Below are 23,252 nucleotides of genomic sequence, written 5' to 3'. Positions count from 1 at the left end.
AACAGAACTTTCCAGGATAACAGCTTGATATCAATGGAATGAAGCGGTTCAAATGGAACGCCTTGAAGAACGTTAAGAACTAAGTTTAAGCTCCACGGCAGAGCAACAGTCTTAAACACAGGCTTAATCCTAGCTAAAGCCTGACAAAAAGCCTGAACGTCTGGAACTTCTGCCAGACGTTTGTGTAGAAGAATAGACAGAGCAGAAATCTGTCCCTTTAACGAACTAGCAGATAAGCCCTTTTCTAAACCCTCTTGTAGATAAGACAATATCCTAGGAATCCTAACCTTACTCCATGAGTAACTCTTGGATTCGCACCAATATAAATATTTACGCCATATCTTATGGTAAATTCTTCTGGTAACAGGTTTCCTAGCCTGTATTAAGGTATCAATAACCGACTCCGAGAAGCCACGCTTTGATAGAATCAAGCGTTCAATCTCCATGCAGTCAGCCTCAGAGAAATTAGATTTGGATGTTTGAAAAGGACCCTGAATTAGAAGGTCCCGTCTCAGAGGCAGAGACCATGGTGGACAGGACGACATGTCCACTAGGTCTGCATACCAGGTCCTGCGTGGCCACGCAGGCGCTATCAGAATCACCGAAGCTCTCTCCTGTTTGATCTTGGCAATCAATCGGTGGAAACACATAAGCCATGTTGAAGACCCAAGGGGCTGTCAGAGCATCTATCAGCACCGCTCCCGGGTCCCTGGACCTGGATCCGTAACAAGGAAGCTTGGCGTTCTGGCGAGACGCCATGAGATCCAGATCTGGTTTTCCCCAACGATGAATCAGTTGAGCGAAGACCTCCGGATGAAGTTCCCACTCCCCCGGATGAAAAGTCTGGCGACTTAGAAAATCCGCCTCCCAGTTCTCCACGCCTGGGATGTAAATCGCTGACAGGTGGCAAGAGTGAGACTCTGCCCAGCGAATTATCTTTGAGACTTCCAACATCGCTAGGGAACTTCTGGTTCCCCCTTGATGGTTGATGTAAGCCACAGTCGTGATGTTGTCCGACTGAAATCTGATGAACCTCAGAGTTGCTAACTGAGGCCAAGCTAGAAGAGCATTGAATATTGCTCTTAACTCCAGAATATTTATTGGAAGGAGTTTCTCCTCCTGAGTCCATAACCCCTGAGCCTTCAGGGATTTCCAGACTGCGCCCCAACCTAGAAGGCTGGCGTCTGTCGTTACAATCGTCCAATCTGGCCTGCGAAAGGTCATCCCCTTGGACAGATGGGGCCGAGAAAGCCACCATAGAAGAGAATCTCTGGTCTCTTGATCCAGATTTAGCAGGGGGGACAAATCTGAGTAATCCCCATTCCACTGACTTAGCATGCACCATTGCAGCGGTCTGAGATGCAGGCGCGCAAATGGTACTATGTCCATTGCCGCTACCATTAAGCCGATTACTTCCATGCACTGAGCTACTGACGGGTGCGGAATGGAATGAAGGACACGGCAAGCATTTAGAAGTTTTGATAACCTGGCCTCCGTCAGGTAAATTTTCATCTCTACAGAATCTATAAGAGTCCCTAGGAAGGGAACCCTTGTAAGTGGTAATAGAGAACTCTTTCCCACGTTCACCTTCCACCCATGCGACCTCAGAAATGCCAGAACTATCTCTGTATGAGATTTGGCAGTTTGAAAACTTGACGCTTGTATCAGAATGTCGTCTAGGTACGGAGTCACCGATATGCCTCGCGGTCTTAGTACCGCCAGAAGTGAGCTCAGAACCTTTGTAAAGATTCTTGGAGCCGTAGCTAACAGCTACAAACTGGTAATGCCTGTCTAGGAAGGCAAATCTTAGGTACCGATAATGATCCTTGTGAATCGGTATGTGAAGGTAGGCATCCTTTAAGTCCACTGTGGTCATGTACTGACCCTCTTGGATCATGGGAAGGATGGTTCGAATAGTTTCCATTTTGAATGATGGAACTCTTAGGAATTTGTTTAGGATTTTTAAGTCCAAGATTGGTCTGAAGGTTCCCTCTTTCTTGGGAACCACAAATAGATTTGAATAGAATCCTTGCCCGTGTTCCGTCCGCGGAACTGGGTGGATCACCCCCATTAGTAAGAGGTCTTGTACACAGCGTAGAAACGCCTCTTTCTTTATTTGGTTTGCTGATAACCTTGAAAGATGAAACCTCCCTTGTGGAGGAGAAGTTTTGAAGTCCAGGAGATATCCCTGAGATATGATCTCCAACGCCCAGGGATCCTGGACATCTCTTGCCCAAGCCTGGGCGAAGAGAGAAAGTCTGCCCCCCACTAGATCAGTTTCCGGATAGGGGGCCCTCTCTTCATGCTGTCTTAGGGGCAGCAGCAGGTTTCTTGGCCTGCTTGCCCTTGTTCCAGGACTGGTTAGCTTTCCAGCCCTGTCTGTAACAAGCAACAGCTCCTTCCTGTTTTGGAGCGGAGGAAGTTGATGCTGCTCCTTCCTTGAAGTTACGAAAGGCACGAAAATTAGACTGTTTGGCCTTTGATTTGGCCCTGTCCTGAGGTAGAGCATGGCCCTTACCTCCCGTAATGTCAGCTATAATTTCTTTCAAGCCGGGCCCGAATAAGGTCTGCCCTTTGAAAGGAATATTAAGCAATTTAGATTTAGAAGTCACGTCAGCTGACCAGGATTTAAGCCATAGCGCTCTGCGCGCTTGGATGGCGAATCTGGAGTTCTTAGCCGTAAGTTTGGTTAAATGTACGACGGCATCAGAAACAAATGCGTTAGCTAGCTTAAGTGCTTTAAGCTTGTTCATAATTTCATCCAATGGAGCTGTGCGAATGGCCTCTTCCAGAGACTCAAACCAGAATGCCGCCGCAGCAGTGACAGGCGCAATGCATGTAAGGGGCTGTAAGATAAAACCTTGTTGAACAAACATCTTAAGGTAACCTAATTTTTTATCCATTGGATCTGAAAAGGCACAACTATCCTCCACCGGGATAGTGGTACGCTTAGCTAAAGTAGAAACTGCTCCCTCCACCTTAGGGACCGTCTGCCATAAGTCTCGTGTGGTGGCGTCTATAGGAAACATTTTCCTAAATATGGGAGGAGGGGAAAAAGGCACACCAGGTCTATCCCACTCCTTGCTAATAATCTCTGTAAGCCTTTTAGGTATAGGAAACACGTCAGTACACACCGGTACCGCATAGTATCTATCCAACCTACATAATTTTTCTGGAATTGCAACCGTGTTACAATCATTCAGAGCCGCTAATACCTCCCCTAGCAATAAGCGGAGGTTCTCAAGCTTAAATTTAAAATTAGAAATCTCTGAATCCAGTCTCCCTGGATCAGATCCGTCACCCACAGAATGAAGCTCTCCGTCTTCATGTTCTGCAAACTGTGACGCAGTATCTGACATGGCTCTCACATTATCCGCGCGCTCTGTCCTTAACCCAGAGCTATCGCGCTTGCCTCTTAATTCTGGCAATTTAGATAATACTTCTGTCATAACAGTAGCCATGTCTTGCAAAGTGATTTGTAAGGGCCTCCCTGATGTACTTGGCGCCACAAAATCACGCACCTCCTGAGCGGGAGGCGAAGGTACTGACACATGAGGAGAGTTAGTCGGCATAACTTCCCCCTCGTTGTCTGGTGATAATTTATTTACATGTAAAGATTGACTTTTATTTAAAGTAACATCAATGCAATTAGTACACAAATTTCTATTGGGCTCCACATTGGCCTTTAAACATAGTGAACAAAGAGATTCATCTGTGTCAGACATGTTTAAACAGACTAGCAATGAGCAAGAAGCAATATAAAAAACGCTACTGTGCCTTTAAGAAGCACAAAAAACTGTCACAGTTGAAATAACAATGAACCAAATTAGTTATAGCAACCAAATTTTCACAGTAAATGTATTAAGTTAGCAAAGGATTGCACCCACCAGCAAATGGATGATTAACCCCTTAATACCCAAAAACGGATAATAATTTAATAATTAACGTTTTTATCACAGTCAAAACACACTGTCACAGGTCTGCTGTGACTGATTACCTCCCTCAAAATGAATTTTGGAGACCCCTGAACTTTCTAGAGACGTCCTGGATCATGGAGGATGAAGTAGACAGATTGTGACTGAATTTTTACTGCGCAAAAAAGCGCTAAAATAGGCCCCTCCCACTCATATTACAACAGTGGGGGAGCTCAGTTAACTGTTTCTATGCAGAAAACAAAGATAGCCATGTGGTAAAAATCATGCCCCAATAAGTTTCATCACCAAGTACCTCACAAAAAAACGATTAACATGCCAGTAACCGTTTAGAACAAACATTTTAAAAGTAATGAAGTGTTATTAATAAGCCTGCTACCAGTCGCTTTTACTGCAGTTAAGGCTCCTACATTACTTCAGTATTAACAGTATTTTCAGAGTCAATTCCATTCCTTATAAAAATACATTCAGTGTACACACACTCATCAGCCTAATACCAGTCGCTATCACTGCATTTAAGGCTGGACTTACGTTACATTGGTATCAGCAGTATTTTCTCAGTCAATTCCATTCCTCAGAAAAATAATTTACTGCACATACCTCGTTTGCAGGGGGGCCCTGCATGCTATTCCCCTTTTCTGAAGTTACCTCACTCCTCAGATGAGAACAGCCAGTGGATCTTAGTTACGTCTGCTAAGATCATAGAAAACGCAGGCAGATTCTTCTTCTAATGCTGCCTGAGAACAAACAGCACACTCTGGTGCCATTTAAAATAACAAATTTTTGATTGAAGAAATAAACTAAGTTAAAAAACACCACAGACCTCTCACAACGACCTATCTTTAGTTAGGTTGCAAGAGAATGACTGAATATGACATGTGAGGGGAGGAGCTATATAGCACCTCTGCTTGGGTGATCCTCTTGCAACTTCCTGTTAGGGAAGAGATATATTCCATAAGTAATGGATGACCCGTGGAATGACTACACTTAACAAGAGAAAACATACAAAAGTTTGTTGAAGCAAATGAATTCCATTCATAACCTATGGGAAATACTTCACCTGGCCACCAGGAGGCAGACACAGCCCAAACAAAGCATTAAATATCCCTCCCACTTCCCCTACCCTCTCAGTAGTTCTTTGCCTCGCTTCATGGAGGTGGCAGAGAGAGGTGCTCTGCTGAAGATTCTGATTTTATGGTCCTCATGGATTGTTTCCTGCAGAGAGGACAAGCCATGTAATTATCTTAGTAGAGTTGTGGTGTATGTTAGCTACTGGTGGTCGCAGGACAGTTCCTATGCCTCTTCCAGTGTTTGTTACTATCCTCCCTTTGGGCAAATAGTGTTAGTTACACCGATTTTCCTTTTGTGTTACAGGATGCAGAATGACAAGAAACTGGATATACCTTGTATTCCTCTAATAGCTTGTTGCCCAATAGATGGGGGACAGTGGTCACACATACAGGAGGCTGTCTTAAGACCCCAGATGTTGCTGCTATTTAGCTCAGTGAGCAAGACTGAAATTTTACAGCCACTGGTCACTAGACTCACAGGTTTGTTTCCCTGCTAGGAAACCTGTGAGCAACAGACTCAGCCTGAATTATTATTCATGGGGGTAGTACATAAGGACCCTATTGCTTTATTAGGAAGGGCAGGTGAAAATCCTTCGGTCCCTCAGGAAACTCAGGTATAGGGCTAGACTGTGGTCATTTGCACACCGTTCGTACGGATGCCGAATACTACAGAAGAGGCACCGGGCTCTCTCACTGGACTTGGTGTTCAGACCCGGTACAAGCCGCTGCTGTGCAGATACAGTATGGGCCTATCTGAGCGTTATTTTACACATATTTAGTGCACGCCTTAATTCAGCGTTTTCACAGCGCTGTGGGCTTTGCAGCGGAGGGTGGGCTTAAAGGCTTCAAGCTGCAAATTTTTGGCGCCTTCACATCTGGAATAGCAGCACCTGATACAGAGGTGGTGAGACACCTCAAACAGCTATTTGGGCCAGTATATTTAACATATTGCTGTTGTGCTTCAAAGTGTTTTTTTGCCCAATCCTCCCTTTTTTATGTTGTTAGGTTATTCACAGTTTTTCCTACCCATAATACATTATGGCTGACTCTATGAAATAGAACGTAGTCATGAGGATAATTGCCCTATTCCCTGATTATGCAGGTTTCATACTGTGTCCCCTCAGGCTCAATTATGTAATGCTTGCCTTACATCTGTGCTGCAGTTTCATTCAGGGGGTCCTGATAATCAGACGTCCGCGGTGTCCCCGCCATCCTAATCTACCCCTGGACTTTCCACGGACTCGCAGATCTCAGTATGCCCAGATATGCCAATACTACAGCCGCAAACGACGGCCCCTATCCCAATACATGCTGTTCTCTCTGAACCGGTCTCTCAAGCCCACCACGGGGCTGGTACTTTTCCCCCTAATTTTGCAGCCCAGTTACAATCTGCGGCCAGTTACAACCCGCAGTTTCTCCTGCCCTGAGTGCTATGCCATTTGCAGGGAAAAGGAAGGTTAAACACTGTTCCTCTGAGTCTATGACTAGCAGTTCTGTTGGAGCTGCAGCAGTCAGCCATATGTAGCTTTCTGTAGTTGATGATTCCTTGGTTAGTTTTGAAGGAGAACTTTCATCCTCTAACTCCTCTGGAGAATCAGGATATTAATTTTAGATTCAAAATGGAAAACCTAAGATATTTACTTAGAGGTTTTAAACACATTAGGCGAACCTAACTCTAAACCCTCAGAGGAAAAACAGGTACATAAATTAGAAATGGTATTTAAACCTAAAGTGAAAACCCCTGAAGTGTTCCCAGTACCTTCATGTGTGGAGACATTATAACCAAGGAGTGGGAAAAAATGGTGTCCCATTTTCTCCTTCTTCAAGCTTTAAAGAGAATGTTTTCGGATAGCCATTTTAAAGTGTGGAATACTGTCCCCTTAAAGGTAGGCGGCGCCATTTCTACCCTGGCTAAACGCACTACTATCCCTCTGGAAGATAGTACATCTTTAAGGAAGTTAAAGGGATATCTGACAAAGGTCTTCCTTCAGGTAGGCTTGCTTTTTCAACCCGCCGTAGGTATCACTGCAGTGGCTGGGCTGCCACCTCTTGGTGTGACGTCTTATCTAAACTGATTTTGGTAGAATCCCCTTTGGAGTATATTCAAGCCTGCATTCATGTACAAAAACGACCAATTCCTTAAATTATGATGCCACTATCCAAATAATTTGTCGCAATGCCAAGAATTCTGGCTTAGCAGTGTTGGCTAGGAGGACTCTCTGTCTAAAGTCTTTGAGCGGACATGGTTTCCAAGTCTAGATTACTATCTTTGGCTTTAACAGGAAAATCCTTATTTGGCCGGGGCCTGGATTCCATCATTTCTACTGTCACTGGCGGGAAAGGGTGCCTTTCTACACCAAGATCAGAAATCTAGAACTAAGGGACGTTTTCGTTCCTTTCGTCCGAACAAGACACAGAGGAGTACTTAAACAACCAAGTTTGAAATGCCCAGAAGCACCTGGAAGCTAAACCCGGTGTGGAACAAGAACAGCCAGCCCAATAAATCAACCCCAGACAACAAGTTAGCATGAAGAGTCGGTCCTTGACTTGAGCTCAGGTCAATTATGGGGCAGATTATCTCTGTTTCAGGAAGTTTTGGCTTAATCCATTCATGACTCTTTGATTCAGGTTAACAAAATAGGTTTCAGATCCTGCGCTTTAAGGGGAAGGTTCCTCTTATCAAGGATCTCTAGGAAGTCGGAAAAAAGAACAGCCTTCCTACTATGTGTAGAAGATCTAGTATCTATGGGAGTTGCTGTCCCAGTGCCTCAGGCAGTGAAGGGAAGAGGGTTCTATTCAAACCTCTTCATCGTCGCAAAAAATAATAGAACTTTTCGTCCCATCTTAGACCTGCAGTGCCTGAAGAAGTGGTACCTTCCTTTAAAATGTAAACTATCAGATCTATTCTTCTCTTGTGCAAGAAGGTCAATTCATCTACATTTTGTTTTCCTGGTCAAGCTTACGAGTTCAAAGCTCTCTCATTTGGTTTAGCTACGGCTCCCAAAATCTTTACAAAGGTTCTAAGGGGCCTCATTGCTGTAGTCAGACTACAGGGGATTGCTGTGGCACCATACTTGGATGACATTTTGGTTCAGGTGCCACCTTTACATTTACAGACTTCTCACACAAAAAAAGGTTACTCTGGTATCTTCGGATGCATGGCTGTAAATTAAAGCGGGGAAAGAGTTCACTCACCCCCAACACAAGAGTGAACTTTCTAGGGATCATCATCATAGAGTCTATCAGCATGCGTATTTATCTTACAGATCAACGCAGGGAGAAGCTGCCTACCGTCTACTTCAATCCACTCTTCGGCAGCTCAATGCATAAAGTTGGTAGGTCTAATGGTTGCAGCTTCAGACGCTATTCCTTTTGCTCGGTTTTCATCTGAGACCGCTACAGTTATATATATATATATACACACTCAGGCAATGGAATGGAAATCATTTGGACCTGTCTCAGGTATTATCTATGGAGAATCTCTCCCCTGGTGGCTGTCTTGGGAACCAATTCTCCAGGGCATGTGCTTCCGGTATCCATCATGGGAAATTAGAAAAACAGATGCGAGTTTGACAGGCTGAGGTGCAATGTGGGGTTCTCTGAGAGCTCAGGCAACCTGGCGGCCAGCGGAAGTGATTCTTATTATCAATGTTCTGGAGTAGAAGGCTATCTTCAATGCTCTTCTGGCATGGTCCAAGTTATGGATTTCCAACATCTGTTATGGGATTTGACAGGAATATGAAATTATGCATCTTGCAGGTCTAAAGATACCAGGAAGGCCTTGTCTGGCATGAACAACATTACTGTAAGGACTACATTTATTTATTGAGGTTTAGGCAGAGTTACACATACATTAACACTGAAGTGCAATGACAAGCAATATATCTAATCACTACTCACATAAGTAGAACTGTACAAAAGTGTTACCTAAACCTTGGTTTAAATGTCCCCCTCACACAAAAAAGTAATAAAGAGCTATAAAATAAAACTCAGGAACTTTTGAACTGACTACCCTGCATTGTAAAACAGGGGAGCTAGGGTTGCACCGATAACGATACTAGTTACTTAAACCGATACCTCCAATTCCTACCCATACGCCATCTTGTGGCATTTTTCAAACTGTATGTTCCTATTTCATTTTAAGCTGGAGTGGAGACTTAACTAACAATTGTTCACTTCTGTTCTGCAAACACAAATTGCTGTTATTTGTATTATTTTACGTCAGAGCAGTGCTCCAAAAGCTGCTACTTTACAGCTGGAAGCCTCTCATCTTGCACAATTATGCTCAAAATATACTGTACTCAGAGGAACGACCTTAGCCAGGGCTGGACTGGGAATAAAAAGCAGCCCTGGAAAAATATGAAGACAAGCCCTATTTTCTGTTGAGTCAGTAGAATGCAAATGCCCCATTTTTCTCAAAGGGGATTACTGGGAAACTCCTTCCCCAATATTATTTTCAGAATTAAATTATACGACTTTGTACAAGTGTCAGATTTATCAGTTATATAGGCACTCTACAACCCAATTGCATCCAGTAATCGCCCCTTTAAATTGTAGCTTTCCAGCCCCAGCTGCTGCAGCTGTTATTTATTGTTATTAATATACATTATTGTAATATTTTTATTTATAAACATGTTCTGTAAACTTTGTGACAACAAGCACATAAAACTGTTTTATTATTTCATAATGTCTTTTGAGATACAGGTCATAATTATAAAGAAGCGATCTTAAATCATTAGTCTGTATTGTGCTTGGTAAACTGTCATGACATTAAAAAAGTATCGGTAATTGGTATCGGTGAGTATTTGAAAAAAGTATCGGTACTTGTACTCGGTCTTAAAAAAATGGTATCGGTGCAACCCTAAGGGGAGCAAACAAAAATAAGACGACAAACATGTCAGAAGATATTTACTAAACTGAACAAAACCATTAGATGTCTGTACAATGCAAAAGGTACCGCACAAAATTAATTAGCCCACTCCAAGCCAAATCTGAAGCTGAAAAAGCACAGCAGAGACCTGAAAGTGTCAAAATAAAAGAAATTAGGTTAAATGGAAAGCTGGTACACAAATGTTGGTGGTTCTATTGTGACCATCGTTGTAAAACACAAAAATGCTGCCACTTTATCTTGGCTGGTCTACATATCTCGTATCGCTGCCAAATGAGGACCTTTGAGGATCTACCGGGATAAATGTAAGCAGCTTAGTGAGAACATAAACCTGTATGCAGCCTCCACCTATAACTTATCAGAGAGAGGCAGACCAGACCTGTCCATCATATGAAGAACAAGACTAAGAATGGGCTAGGGATGGTCAGCAGGTAAAGAAAACAAAGTTTGTTCCTTTTCCATGCCCCCACCAGGGAGGGGTACTGACTTAGGTTAGACTAAGATATTAAATAAAAATGTTATAGAGTTGGTAATATTGAGAAGTAATTAAAAAGAGAACGTAAAAAGAAGAAAGGGGAAGAGAAGTGAAAAGGTGAGGGGATGGGAAAGGGGCAATGAGTGACAATAGATGGAGCATGGGGGTAATAGGTGGGCAACACAGGAGTATTAGAAGATGGAGCAAGGTGGTGATGGTGGAGGATGGGACACATTGGTAAATAAAGCAGCAGGAATAGGGTAAAAACGGTTTAGATAATTGTGGAACTGATGCAATAAGGAAATGAGATAGCTGCACAGAGAAATGGCACAAATACCAAAGACTACAGGCAGGAAGATTACAAAGCAAGAATAAAAGCCAAAGGAAGGGAAAAACAAGAGCAGGAGGGAATGACAAATAGGGAGCTAGAGGCAGTCACCTTCTGAGGGAAGTACACATCATCCTCAGAGTCCAGACCCAGGCGACCTACAGAGAGGACAGAATACATTATCATCATACTTTGTCACAGTATAAATCACAGAGTGCCATATGCTCCTCAAGACTCACCGTACTCCCCACATCCCCAGGAATACACACACTTGCTACGTGTCAGCACCATGATGTGACTATCCCCGCAGGAGACCTGCTCCACCGGCTCATTGAGGAAGAAATCCACCAACATCGGCTCAAGAACCTCTGAACCGGCAGACTGATTTAGCCCAAGGCAGCCATAATAATCTGATCCAAAAGAGTACAGCTGACCCTCATCTGTAACACAGAGAAGGTACAGTGAATCCATCATAAATGACTGAGCAGTACTTACACATGAGAAATTACCATTAAATTGCTAGATCTGTTCCCCAGGCTGATCAGACAACAGTCCAGCTACCTCAATGTTTAACCTATGGCATTAGAGACTGGTGTCTACTGAACCCTGGAAGTCAATGGACCTTTAAAAGCAGTCAATATAAAGCTATGGAATGATGGAGAGACAGTTAAATGACACATTACATATTATTATAAACGTCCAGAAAACAAAAGATTTTCATTGGCTCCCTCCTACTAAACGGTTTCATATAAAGCTAAGCAGGACACTCAAGCAATGTTACCCGGAGTCTGAAAAATGATATGTTAAAGGGATAGGAAACTCCAAAATTCCCTTTCATGATTTGGATAGAACATACAATTTTAAACAACAAGAGACAAATGTTTGCAGGCACCAATCAGCAGCTAGCTGAACACATCTAGGTAGTCAATCACAAGAGACAAATGTGTGCAGGCACCAATCAGCAGCAGCTCCCACTAGTGTATGATATGTGCGTATTCTTTTTCAACAAGGGATACTAAAAGAACAAAACACATTTGAAAATAGAAGTGAATTTAAAAGAGTCTTAAATGACCGGCTCTATCTGAATCCTGCAAGTTTAATTTTGACTTTCCTATCCCTTTAAAGGATATTAAACAGTCATTGTTGTAATAAAAAGGAAATTTATGCTTACTTGATAAATTTATTTCTTTTACGATATGACGAGTCCACGGATTTCATCCTTACTTATGGGATAACTATTTAGCAGGAAGTGGCAAAGAGCACCACAGCAGAGCTGTATATATAGCTCCTCCCTTCCCTCCCACTCCAGTCATTCCACCGAAGTTAGGAAGAGAAAGGAAAAGCCAAAGGTGCAGAGGTGACTGAAGTTTAACAAAAATAATTACCTGTCTTAGAAATGACAGGGAGGGCCGTGGACTCGTCATATCGTAAAAGAAATACTTTTATCAGGTAAGCATAAATTTCCTTTTCTTTTACAAGATATGACGAGTCCACGGATTTCATCCTTACTTATGGGATACAATACCAAAGCTATAGGACACGGATGAAAGGGAGGGACAAGACAGAGACCTAAACGGAAGGCACCACTGCTTGAAGAACCCTTTCTCTCAAAAACAGCCTCGGACGAGGCAAAAGTATCAAATTTGGAAAATTTGGAAAAAGTGTGAAGAGACAACCAAGTTGCAGCCTTGCAAATCTGTTCAACAGAAGCATAATTTTTAAATGCCCATGAGGAAGCCACAGCTCTAGTAGAATGAGCCGTAATTCGTTCTGGAGGTTGCTGTCCAGCAGTCTCATATGTCAGACGGATGATACTCTTCAGCCAAAAAGAAAGAGGTAGCCGTAGCTTTCTGACCCCTACACTTTCCATAAAAAACAATAAATAAAGAAGATGATTGACGAAAATCTTTAGTAAAACTTCAGGGCATGGACCACGTCCAAGTTATGCAATAAAAGCTCCTTCTTAGAAGAAGGATTAGGACACAATGAAGAAACAACAATTTCACGATTAATATTCTTATTAGAAACAGCCTTAGGAAGAAAACCAGGTTTGGTACGTAAAACCACCTTAACAGAATGAAAAATAAGATAAGGAGAGTCACATTGTAACGCTGAAAGCTCGGAAACTCTACGAGCAGAAGAAATAGCAACCAAAAATAAAACCTTCCAAGATAACAACTTAATATCAATAGAATGCATGTGTTCAAACGGAACCCCTTGAAGAACCTTAAGAACTAAATTCAAACTCCAGGGTGGAGCAATTGGTCTAAACACAGGCTTGATTCTGGTCAGAGCCTGACAAAAACACTGAACGTCTGGAACATCTGCCAAACGCTTGTGTAGTAAAATCGACAAAGCAGAAATGTGTCCCTTTAAGGAACTTGCTGATAACCCCTTCTCCAATCCTTCTTGGAGAAAAGATAAAATCCTGCGAATCCTAACTCTACTCCATGAGTAGCCCTTGGATTCGCACCAATAAAGATATTTACGCCATATCTTATGGTAAATCTTTCTAGTGACAGGCTTACGTGCCTGAATCAAAGTAGCAATGACCGAATCAGAGAACCCCCGCTTAGATAAAATAGAGCGTTCAATCTCCAAGCAGTCAGCTGCAGAGAAACTAGATTCAGATGTTGGAAGGGTCCCTGAATGAGAAGCTCTTGCCTCAATGGAAGCTTCCACGGCGGCAGAGAGGACATGTCCACTAGATCGGCATACCAAGTCCTGCGAGGCCACGCAGGCGCGATTAGAATTAACAAAGCCTTTTCCTGTTTGATCCGTGCAATCACCCGGGGAAGGAGAGCAAACGGTGGAAACGCATAAGATAGGTTGAACGACCAGGGCACTGCTTGACCTGGATTCGTATCTTGGGAGCTTGGCATTCTGACGAGACGTCATCAGATCCAATTCCGGTCTGCCTCATCTGAGAATCAGAGTGGCAAAGACCTCCGGATGGAGTTCCCACTCCCCCAGATGAAACGTCTGTCTGCTTAAAAAGTCTGCTTCCCGGTTGTCCACTCCTGGGATGTTTATTGCTGACAGAGAACAAGAGTGAGCCTCCGCCCATCGAATTATCTTGGATACTTCTGTCATCGCTAAAGAACTCCTTGTTCCTCCCTGATGATTGATGTAAGCCACAGTCGTGATGTTGTCCGACTGAAAACGGATGAATATGGCCGAAGCCAACTGAGGCCAAGCCTGAAGCGCATTGAATATCGCTCTCAATTCCAGAATATTGATTGGAAGTAGAGACTCCGACTGAGACCACACACCCTGAGCCTTCAGGGAATTCCAGACTGCACCCCAACCTAGTAGACTGGCGTCCGTTGTCACTATCACCCATGAGGGTCTGCGGAAGCACGTCCCTTGGGACAGATGATCCGGCTACAACCACCAAAGAAGAGAGTCTCTTGTCTCCTGATCCAGATCTATTTGAGGAGACAAATTTGCATAATCTCCATTCCACTGCCTGAGCATGCTCAGTTGTAGCGGTCTGAGATGAAAACGAGCAAACGGAATGATGTCCATTGCTGCCACCCTCAATCCAATTACCTCCATGCACTGAGCCACTGATGGCCGAGGATTGGACTGAAGGGCTCCGCATGTATTCAGAATCTTTAACTTTCTGACCTTCATCAAGAATATTTTCATGGATAAGGAGTCTATTAGAGTTCCCAAGAATGGAACCCTTGTCTGTGGAAATAATGAACTCTTTTCTAGGTTTACCTTCCACCCATGAGTCCTCAGAAAGGACAGAACCATGTCTGTATGAGATTTTGTCAGATGGTAAGACGACGCCTGGATCAGAATATCGTCCAGATAAGGCGCCACTGCAATTCCCCGCGGCCTGAGAACCGCCAGAAGTGACCCTAGAACCTTTGTGAAGATCTTAGGTGCTGTGGCTAACCCGAAGGGAAGAGCCACAAACTGAAAATGTTTGTCCAGGAAGGCAAACCTTAGGAACTGGTGATGATCCTTGTGGATAGGAATATGAAGATATGCATCCTTCAAGTCCACGGTAGTCATATATTGACCCTCCTGGATCAATAGCAGAATTGTTCGAATAGTCTCCATCTTGAAGGATGGGAAATTTGTTTAGACTTTTTAGATCTAAAATAGGTTGAAACGTGCCTTCTTTTTTGGGGACCACGAAAATATTTGAGTAAAACCCCTGCCCCTGTTCCAGTATTGGAACGGGACAAATTACTCCCATAGTAGAGAGGTCTTTTACACAACGTAAGAACGCCTCTCTTTTTATCTGGTCTACAGACAATCGTGAAAGAAGAAACCTCCCCCTTGGGAGAGAATTTTTGAATTCCAGTTGATACCCTTGGGACACGATTTCCAGTGTCCAGGGGTCATGAACAACTCTCACCCAAGCCTGGGCAAAGAGAGAAAGTCTGCCCCCTACTAGATCCGGTCCCGGATCGGGGGACGCCACTTCATGCTGTCTTGGTAGCAGCAGTGGGCTTCTTGGGTTGTTTACCCTTGTTCCAAGCCTGGTTGGGTCTCCAGACGGACTTGGCCTAAGCAAAATTCCCTTCCTGTTTAGAGGAAGAGGAAGAAGAAGAGGGCACTCCTTTGAATTTCTGAAAGGAACGAAAATTATTTTGTTTACCCCTTAGTTTAGCTGTTCTATCCTGAGGTAGGAGATGACCCTTACCTCCCGTAATGTCAGAAATGATTTCTTTCAAGTCAGGCCCGAATAGGGTTTTTCCTTTGAAAGGAATAGCCAAAAGCTTTGACTTAGATGACACATCAGCAGACCAAAATTTTAACCATAACGTTCTACACGCTAAAATGGCAAATCCGGCATTCTTAGCTGCCAATTTGGCAATCTGAAAGGCGGCATCCGTAATAAAAGAATTAGCCAGCTTAAGAGCCTTAATTCTATCTAAAATGTCCTCTAAGGGAGTCTCAGTCTTAAGAGACTCTTCTAAGGCGTCAAACCAGAAGGCCGCCACAGTGGTAACTGGCACAATGCAGGCTATCGGTTGTAAAAGGAAACCCTAATGAATAAATAACTTTTTTAGAAGACCCTCCAATTTCTTATCCATAGGGTCTTTAAAAGCACAATTGTCCTCAATAGGAATAGTTGTACGCTTAGCCAGGGTAGATATAGCTCCCTCCACCTTAGGGACTGTATGCCAAGAGTCCCGAACAGTGTCAGATATGGGATACATTTTCTTAAAATTAGGAGAGGGTGAGAATGGGATACCCGGTCTATCCCATTCCCGCGTAATAATTTCAGAGATTCTCTTAGGAACTGGAAAAACATCAGAGTAAGCAGGCACTTCTAAGTATTTGTCCATTTTACACAATTTCTCTGGTGGTACCACAATAGAGTCACAATCATCCAGAGTCGCTAAAACCTCCTGAAGTAACAGGCGGAGGTGTTCAAGCTTAAATCTAAAGGACATGACATCCGAATCCGTCTGAGGTAACACACTTCCCGAATCGGAAAGTTCCCCCTCAAACAGAAGTTCCCTGACCCCCAATTCAGATCCCTGCGAGGGTACATCGGAAATAGCCAACAATGCATCAGAGGTTGCAGTATTCACATTGACTTCTGTCCTGCTGCGTTTTCCCTGTAACACTGGCAACTTAGATAAAACCTCTGTAAGGGTAGTTGACATAACTGCAGCCATATCCTGAAGAGTAAATGAATTAGACGTGGTTGAAGAACCCGGCGTTGCTTGGGTGGGCGTTAAAGGTTGTGACGCTTGGGGAGAAATTAGCTGCATACCCTGATTCTCATCAGACTGAGAATCATCCTTAAGCACACTTTCCTTAAAGAAAATCTGCTCTTTACATTGTAAGGCCCTTTCAGTACATGAGGGACTAAAAGTAAGAGGGGGTTCCACAATGGCATCTAAACACATAGAACAAGTAGTTTCCTCAAGTTCAGACATGTTAAACAGACTAGCAATAATAGTCGTTCTTTACTTGATATATTGAGCTCTGAAGTCAAAACATATACTCAAAAACTTTGAACTAAAAAGCGTACTGCGCCTTTAAATAATAAAAGCGCAACAATTTTACTGTTATTAGTCAAAACAACATCTGCGGCAATAAAAAAACATAATTTATGCAAGAACTTACCTGATAAATTCATTTCTTTCATATTGGCAAGAGTCCATGAGCTAGTGACGTATGGGATATACATTCCTACCAGGAGGGGCAAAGTTTCCCAAACCTCAAAATGCCTATAAATACACCCCCCACCACACCCACAATTCAGTTTAACGAATAGCCAAGAAGTGGGGTGATAAGAAAGGAGCGAAAGCATCAACAAGGAATTGGAGTAATTGTGCTTTATACAAAAAAATCATAACCACCACAAAAAGGGTGGGCCTAATGGACTCTTGCCAAAATGAAAGAAATGAATTTATCAGGTAAGTTCTTACATAAATTATGTTTTCTTTCATGTAATTGGCAAGAGTCCATGAGCTAGTGACGTATGGGATAGCAAATACCCAAGATGTGGAACTCCACGCAAGAGACACTAGAGAGGGAGGGATAAAAATAAAGACAGCCAATTCTGCTGAAAAATTAATCCACAACCCAAAACAAAAAGTTTTAATCTTTATAATGAAAAAAACTGAAATTATAAGCAGAAGAATCAAACTGGTTTTTGGTTTTCTACCAAAAACTTCTTCTGAAGAAGAGAAAACATCAAAATGGTAGAATTTTGTAAAAGTATGCAAAGAAGACCAAGTTGCTGCTTTGCAAATCTGATCAACAGAAGCTTCATTCTTAAAAGCCCAGGAAGTAGAAACTGACCTAGTAGAATGAGCCGTAATCCTCTGAGGCGGGGATTTACCCGACTCCAAATAAGCATGATGAATCAAAAGCTTTAACCAAGATGCCAAAGAAATGGCAGAAGCCTTCTGACCTTTCCTAGAACCAGAAAAGATAACAAATAGATTAGAAGTCTTTCTGAAATCTTTAGTAGCTTCAACATAATATTTCAAAGCTCTTACCACATCCAAATAATGTAAAGATCTCTCCAGAGAATTCTTAGGATTAGGACACAACGAAGGGACAACAATTTCTCTGCTAATGTTGTTAGAATTCACAACTTTAGGTAAAAATTTAAATGTAGTCCGCAAAACCGCCTTATCCTGATGAAAAATCAGAAAAGAAGACTCACAAAAAAGAGCAGATAATTCAGAAACTCTTCTAGCAGAATAGATGGCCAAAAGGAACAATACTTTCCAAGAAAGTAATTTAATGTCCAGAGAATGCATAGGCTCAAAAGGAGGAGCCTGTAAAGCCCTCAAAACCAAATTAAGACTCCAAGGAGGAGAGATTGACTTAATGACAGGCTTGATACGAACCAAAGCCTGTACAAAACAATGAATATCAGGAAGATTAGCAATTTTTCTGAGGAACAGAACAGAAAGAGCAGAGATTTGTCCTTTCAAGGAACTTGCAGATAAACCCTTATCCAAACCATCCTGAAGAAACTGTAAAATTCTAGGAATTCTAAAAGAATGCCAAGAGAATTTATGAGAAGAACACCATGAAATGTAAGTCTTCCAAACTCGGTAATACATTTTTCTAGACAAAGATTTGCGAGCCTGCAACATAGTATTAATCATTGAGTGAGAGAAACCTCTATGACTAAGCACTAATCTCCATACCTTCAAATTTAATGATTTGAGATCCTGATTGAAAAATGGGCCTTGAGATAGAAGGTCTGACCTTAACGGAAGTGGCCAAGGTTGGCAACTGGACATCCGAAAAAGTTCCTTGATCCGCATACCAAAACCTGTGTGGCCATGCTGGAGCCACCAGCAGTACAAATGAACGTTCCATTATGATTTTGGAAATCACTCTTGGAAGAAGAACTAGAGGCGGAAAGATATAAGCAGGTTGCTATCTCCAAGGAAGTGACAACGCTTCCACTGCTTCCGCCTGAGGATCCCTGGACCTGGACAGATACCTGGGAAGTTTCCTGTTTAGATGAGAAGCCATCAGATCTATTTCTGGAAGCCCCCACATCTGAACAATCTAAAAACACACATCTGGGTGAAGAGACCACTCTCCCGGATGTAAAGTCTGTCAGCTGAGATAATCCACTTCCCAATTGTCTATACCTGGGATATGGACCGCAGAGATTAGACAGGAGCTGGATTCCGCCCATGCAAGTATCCAAGATACTTCTTTCATAGCTTGAGGACTGTGAGTCCCACCTTGATGATTGACATACGCCACGGTTGTGACATTGTCCGTCTGAAAACAAATAAACGGTTCTCTCTTCAGAAGAGGCCAAAACTGAAGCGCTCTGAGAATCGCACAGAGTTCCAAAATATTGATTGGTAATCTCGCCTCTTGAGATTTCCAAACCCCCTGCGCTGTCAGAGATCCCCAGACAGCTCCCCAACCTGAAAGACTTGCATCCGTTGTGATCACAGTCCAGGATGGACGAACAAAAAAGGCCCCTTGAACTAAACAATGGTGATCTAACCACCAAGTCAGAGATAGTCAAACATTGGGATTTAAGGATATTAATTGTGATATCTTTGTATAATCCCTGCACCATTGGCTCAGCATACAAAGCTGAAGAGGTCTCATGTGAAAACGAGCAAAGGGGATCGCGTCCGATGCTGCAGTCATGAGACCTAAAACCTCCATGCACATAGCTACTGAAGAGAATGATTAAAATTGAAGGTTCCGACAAGCTGAAACCAATTTCAGACGTCTTTTGTCTGTTAGAGACAAAGTCATGGATACTGAATCTATTTGGAATCCAAAAAAGGTTACCCTTTTCTGAGGAATCAAGGAACTTTTTGGTAAATTGATCCTCCAACCGTGTCATTGAAGAAACAACACTAGTTGATTCGTCTGAGATTCTGCAGAATGTAAAGACTGAGCAAGTACCAAGATATCGTCCAAATAAGGAAACACCGCAATACCTCGCTCTCTGATTACAGAGAGCAGGGCACCGAGAACCTTTGAAAAGATCCTTGGAGCTGTTGCTAGGCCAAAAGGAAGAGCAACAAATTGGTAATGCCTGTCTAGAAAAGAGAATCTCAGAAACGGTGATCTGGATGAATCGGAATATGAAGATATGCATCCTGTAAGTCTATCGTGGACATATAATGCCCTTGCTGAACAAAAGGCAGAATAGTCCTTATAGTCACCATCTTGAATGTTGGTATTCTTACATAACGATTCAAAATTTTTAGATCCAGAACTGGTCTGAAAGAATTCTCCTTCTTTGGAACAATGAACAGATTTGAATAAAACCCCAGACCCCGTTCCTGAAAGGGAACTGGCACAATTACCCCAGATAACTCCAGGTCTGAAACACACTTCAGGAAAGCCTGAGCCTTTACTGGGTTCACTGGAATGCATGAAAGAAAGAAACTTCTCACAGACGGTCTTACTTTGAAACCTATTCTGTACCCTTGAGAAACAATGTTCTGAATCCAATGATTTTGGATTGAATTGTTCCAAACATCCTTGTAAAATCTTAGTCTACCCACTACCAGCTGCGCTGGAATGAGGGCCGCACCTTCATGCGGACTTGGGAGCTGATTTTTGATTTTTTAAATGGATTGGATTTATTCCAGACTGGAGAAGGCTTCCAATTGGAAACCGTTCCTTTAGGGGAAGGGTCAGGTTTCTGTTCCTTATTCTGACGAAAGGAACGAAAACAGTTAGCAGCCCTAAATTTACCCTTAGATTTTTTATCCTGAGGCAAAAAAGCTCCCTTCCCCCCAGTGACAGTTGAAATAATATAATCCAATTGAGAACCAAATAATGTATTACCTTGGAAAGAAAGAGATAGCAACGTTGATTTAGAAGTCATATCAGCATTCCAAGATTTAAGCCAAAAAGCTCTTCTAGCTAAAATAGCTAAAGACATATATCTGACATCAATTCTAATGATATCAAAAATGGCATCACAAATGAAATTATTAGCATGTTGAATTAGCTTAACAATGCTATACACATTAGGATCTGGTACTTGTTGCGCTAAAGTTTCCAACCAAAAAGTTGAAGCAGCAGCAACATCAGCCAAAGAAAACATAATTTATGCTTACCTGATAAATTTATTTCTCTTGTAGTGTAGTCAGTCCACGGGTCATCCATTACTTATGGAATATATCTCTTCCTAACAGGAAGTTGCAAGAGGATCACCCAAGCAGAGCTGCTATATAGCTCCTCCCCTCACATGTCATATTCAGTCATTCGACCAAAACCAGACGAGAAAGGAGAAACCATAGGGTGCAGTGGTAACTGGAGTTTAATAAAAATTTAGATCTGCCTTAAAGACAGGGCGGGCCGTGGACTGACTACACTACAAGAGAAATAAATTTATCAGGTAAGCATAAATTATGTTTTCTCTTGTTAAGTGTAGTCAGTCCACGGGTCATCCATTACTTATGGGATACCAATATTTGAAAAAGTGTGAAGTGAAGACCAAGTTGCAGCCTTGCAAATCTGTTCAACAGAGGCCTCATTTTTAAAGGCCCAGGTGGAAGCCACAGCTCTAGTAGAATGAGCTGTAATCCTTTCAGGAGGCTGCTGTCCAGCAGTCTCATAGGCTAAACGTATTATGCTACGAAGCCAAAAAGAGAGAGAGGTAGCCGAAGCCTTTTGACCTCTTCTCTGTCCAGAGTAAACGACAAACAGGGAAGAAGTTTGACGAAAATCTTTAGTTGCCTGCAAATAGAACTTCAGGGCACGGACTACGTCCAGATTATGCAAAAGTCGTTCCTTCTTTGAAGAAGGGTTAGGACACAGTGATGGAACAACAATCTCTTGATTGATATTCCTGTTAGTAACTACCTTAGGTAAGAACCCAGGTTTAGTACGCAGAACTACCTTGTCTGAATGAAAAATCAGATAAGGAGAATCACAATGTAAGGCAGATAACTCAGAGACTCTTCGAGCCGAGGAAATAGCCATCAAAAACAGAACCTTCCAGGATAACAGCTTGATATCAATGGAATGAAGGGGTTCAAATGGAACGCCTTGAAGAACGTTAAGAACTAAGTTTAAGCTCCACGGCGGAACTTCTGCCAGACGTTTGTGTAGAAGAATAGACAGAGCAGAAATCTGTCCCTTTAACGAACTAGCAGATAAGCCCTTTTCTAAACCCTCTTGTAGAAAAGACAATATCCTAGGAATCCTAACCTTACTCCATGAGTAACTCTTGGATTCGCACCAATATAAATATTTACGCCATATCTTATGGTAAATTCTTCTGGTAACAGGCTTCCTAGCCTGTATTAAGGTATCAATAACCGACTCCGAGAAGCCACGCTTTGATAGAATCAAGCGTTCAATCTCCATGCAGTCAGCCTCATAGAAATTAGATTTGGATGGTTGAAAGGACCCTGAATTAGATGGTCCTGTCTCAGAGGCAGAGACCACGGTGGACAGGACGACATGTCCACTAGGTCTGCATACCAGGTCCTGCGTGGCCACGCAGGCGCTATCAGAATCACCGAAGCTCTCTCCTGTTTGATCTTGGCAATCAAACGAGGAAGCATCGGAAATGGTGGAAACACATAAGCCATGTTGAAGACCCAAGGGGCTGTCAGAGCATCTATCAGCACCGCTCCCGGGTCCCTGGACCTGGATCCGTAACAAGGAAGCTTGGCGTTCTGGCGAGACGCCATGAGATCCAGATCTGGTTTGCCCCAACGATGAATCAGTTGAGCGAAGACCTCCGGATGAAGTTCCCACTCCCCCGGATGAAAAGTCTGGCGACTTAGAAAATCCGCCTCCCAGTTCTCCACGCCTGGGATGTAAATCGCTGACAGGTGGCAAGAGTGAGAATCTGCCCAGCGAATTATCTTTGAGACTTCCAACATCGCTAGGGAACTTCTGGTTCCCCCTTTATGGTTGAGGTAAGCCACAGTCGTGATGTTGTCCGACTGAAATCTGATGAACCTCAGAGTTGCTAACTGAGGCCAAGCTAGGAGAGCATTGAATATTGCTCTTAATTCCAGAATATTTATTGGGAGGAGTTTCTCCTCCTGAGTCCATAGTCCCTGAGCCTTCAGGGAGTTCCAGACTGCGCCCCAGCCTAGAAGGCTGGCGTCTGTTACAATCGTCCAATCTGGCCTGCGAAAGGTCATCCCCTTGGACAGATGTGGCCGAGAAAGCCACCATAGAAGAGAATCTCTGGTCTCTTGATCCAGATTTAGCAGGGGGGACAAATCTGAGTAATCCCCATTCCACTGACTTAGCATGCACAATTGCAGCGGTCTGAGATGCAGGCGCGCAAATGGTACTATGTCCATTGCCCAACCATTAAGCCGATTACTTCCATGCACTGAGCTACTGACGGGTGTGGAATGGAATGAAGGACACGGCAAGCATTTAGAAGTTTTGATAACCTGGCCTCCGTCAGGTAAATTTTCATCTCTACAGAATCTATAAGAGTCCCTAGAAAGGGAACCCTTGTAAGTGGTAATAGAGAACTCTTTTCCACGTTCACCTTCCACCCATGCGACCTCAGAAATGCCAGAACTATCTCTGTATGAGACTTGGCAGTTTGAAAACTTGACGCTTGTATCAGAATGTCGTCTAGGTA

The 23,252-nt window shown here is 42.9% G+C and overlaps 1 protein-coding gene across 1 annotated transcript in view; it reads right to left on the bottom strand.

Moving 5' to 3' along the window:
• NEK9 (NIMA related kinase 9) overlaps positions 1-23,252 on the bottom strand; it is a 347,379-nt gene that overhangs the window by 68,720 nt on the left and 255,407 nt on the right. Inside the window, exons 12-13 of the mRNA XM_053697154.1 lie at positions 10,933-11,133; positions 10,805-10,851 (exon numbers count right to left, since the gene is read on the bottom strand). Coding sequence (XP_053553129.1) covers positions 10,805-10,851; positions 10,933-11,133 — 248 coding nt within the window. The remainder of the gene's footprint in view (positions 1-10,804; positions 10,852-10,932; positions 11,134-23,252) is intronic.

Source organism: Bombina bombina, chromosome 1 (assembly GCF_027579735.1).
Source record: "Bombina bombina isolate aBomBom1 chromosome 1, aBomBom1.pri, whole genome shotgun sequence".
Classification (NCBI taxonomy): Eukaryota; Metazoa; Chordata; class Amphibia; order Anura; family Bombinatoridae; genus Bombina; species Bombina bombina.
This window is presented reverse-complemented; position numbering and strand designations above follow the sequence as displayed.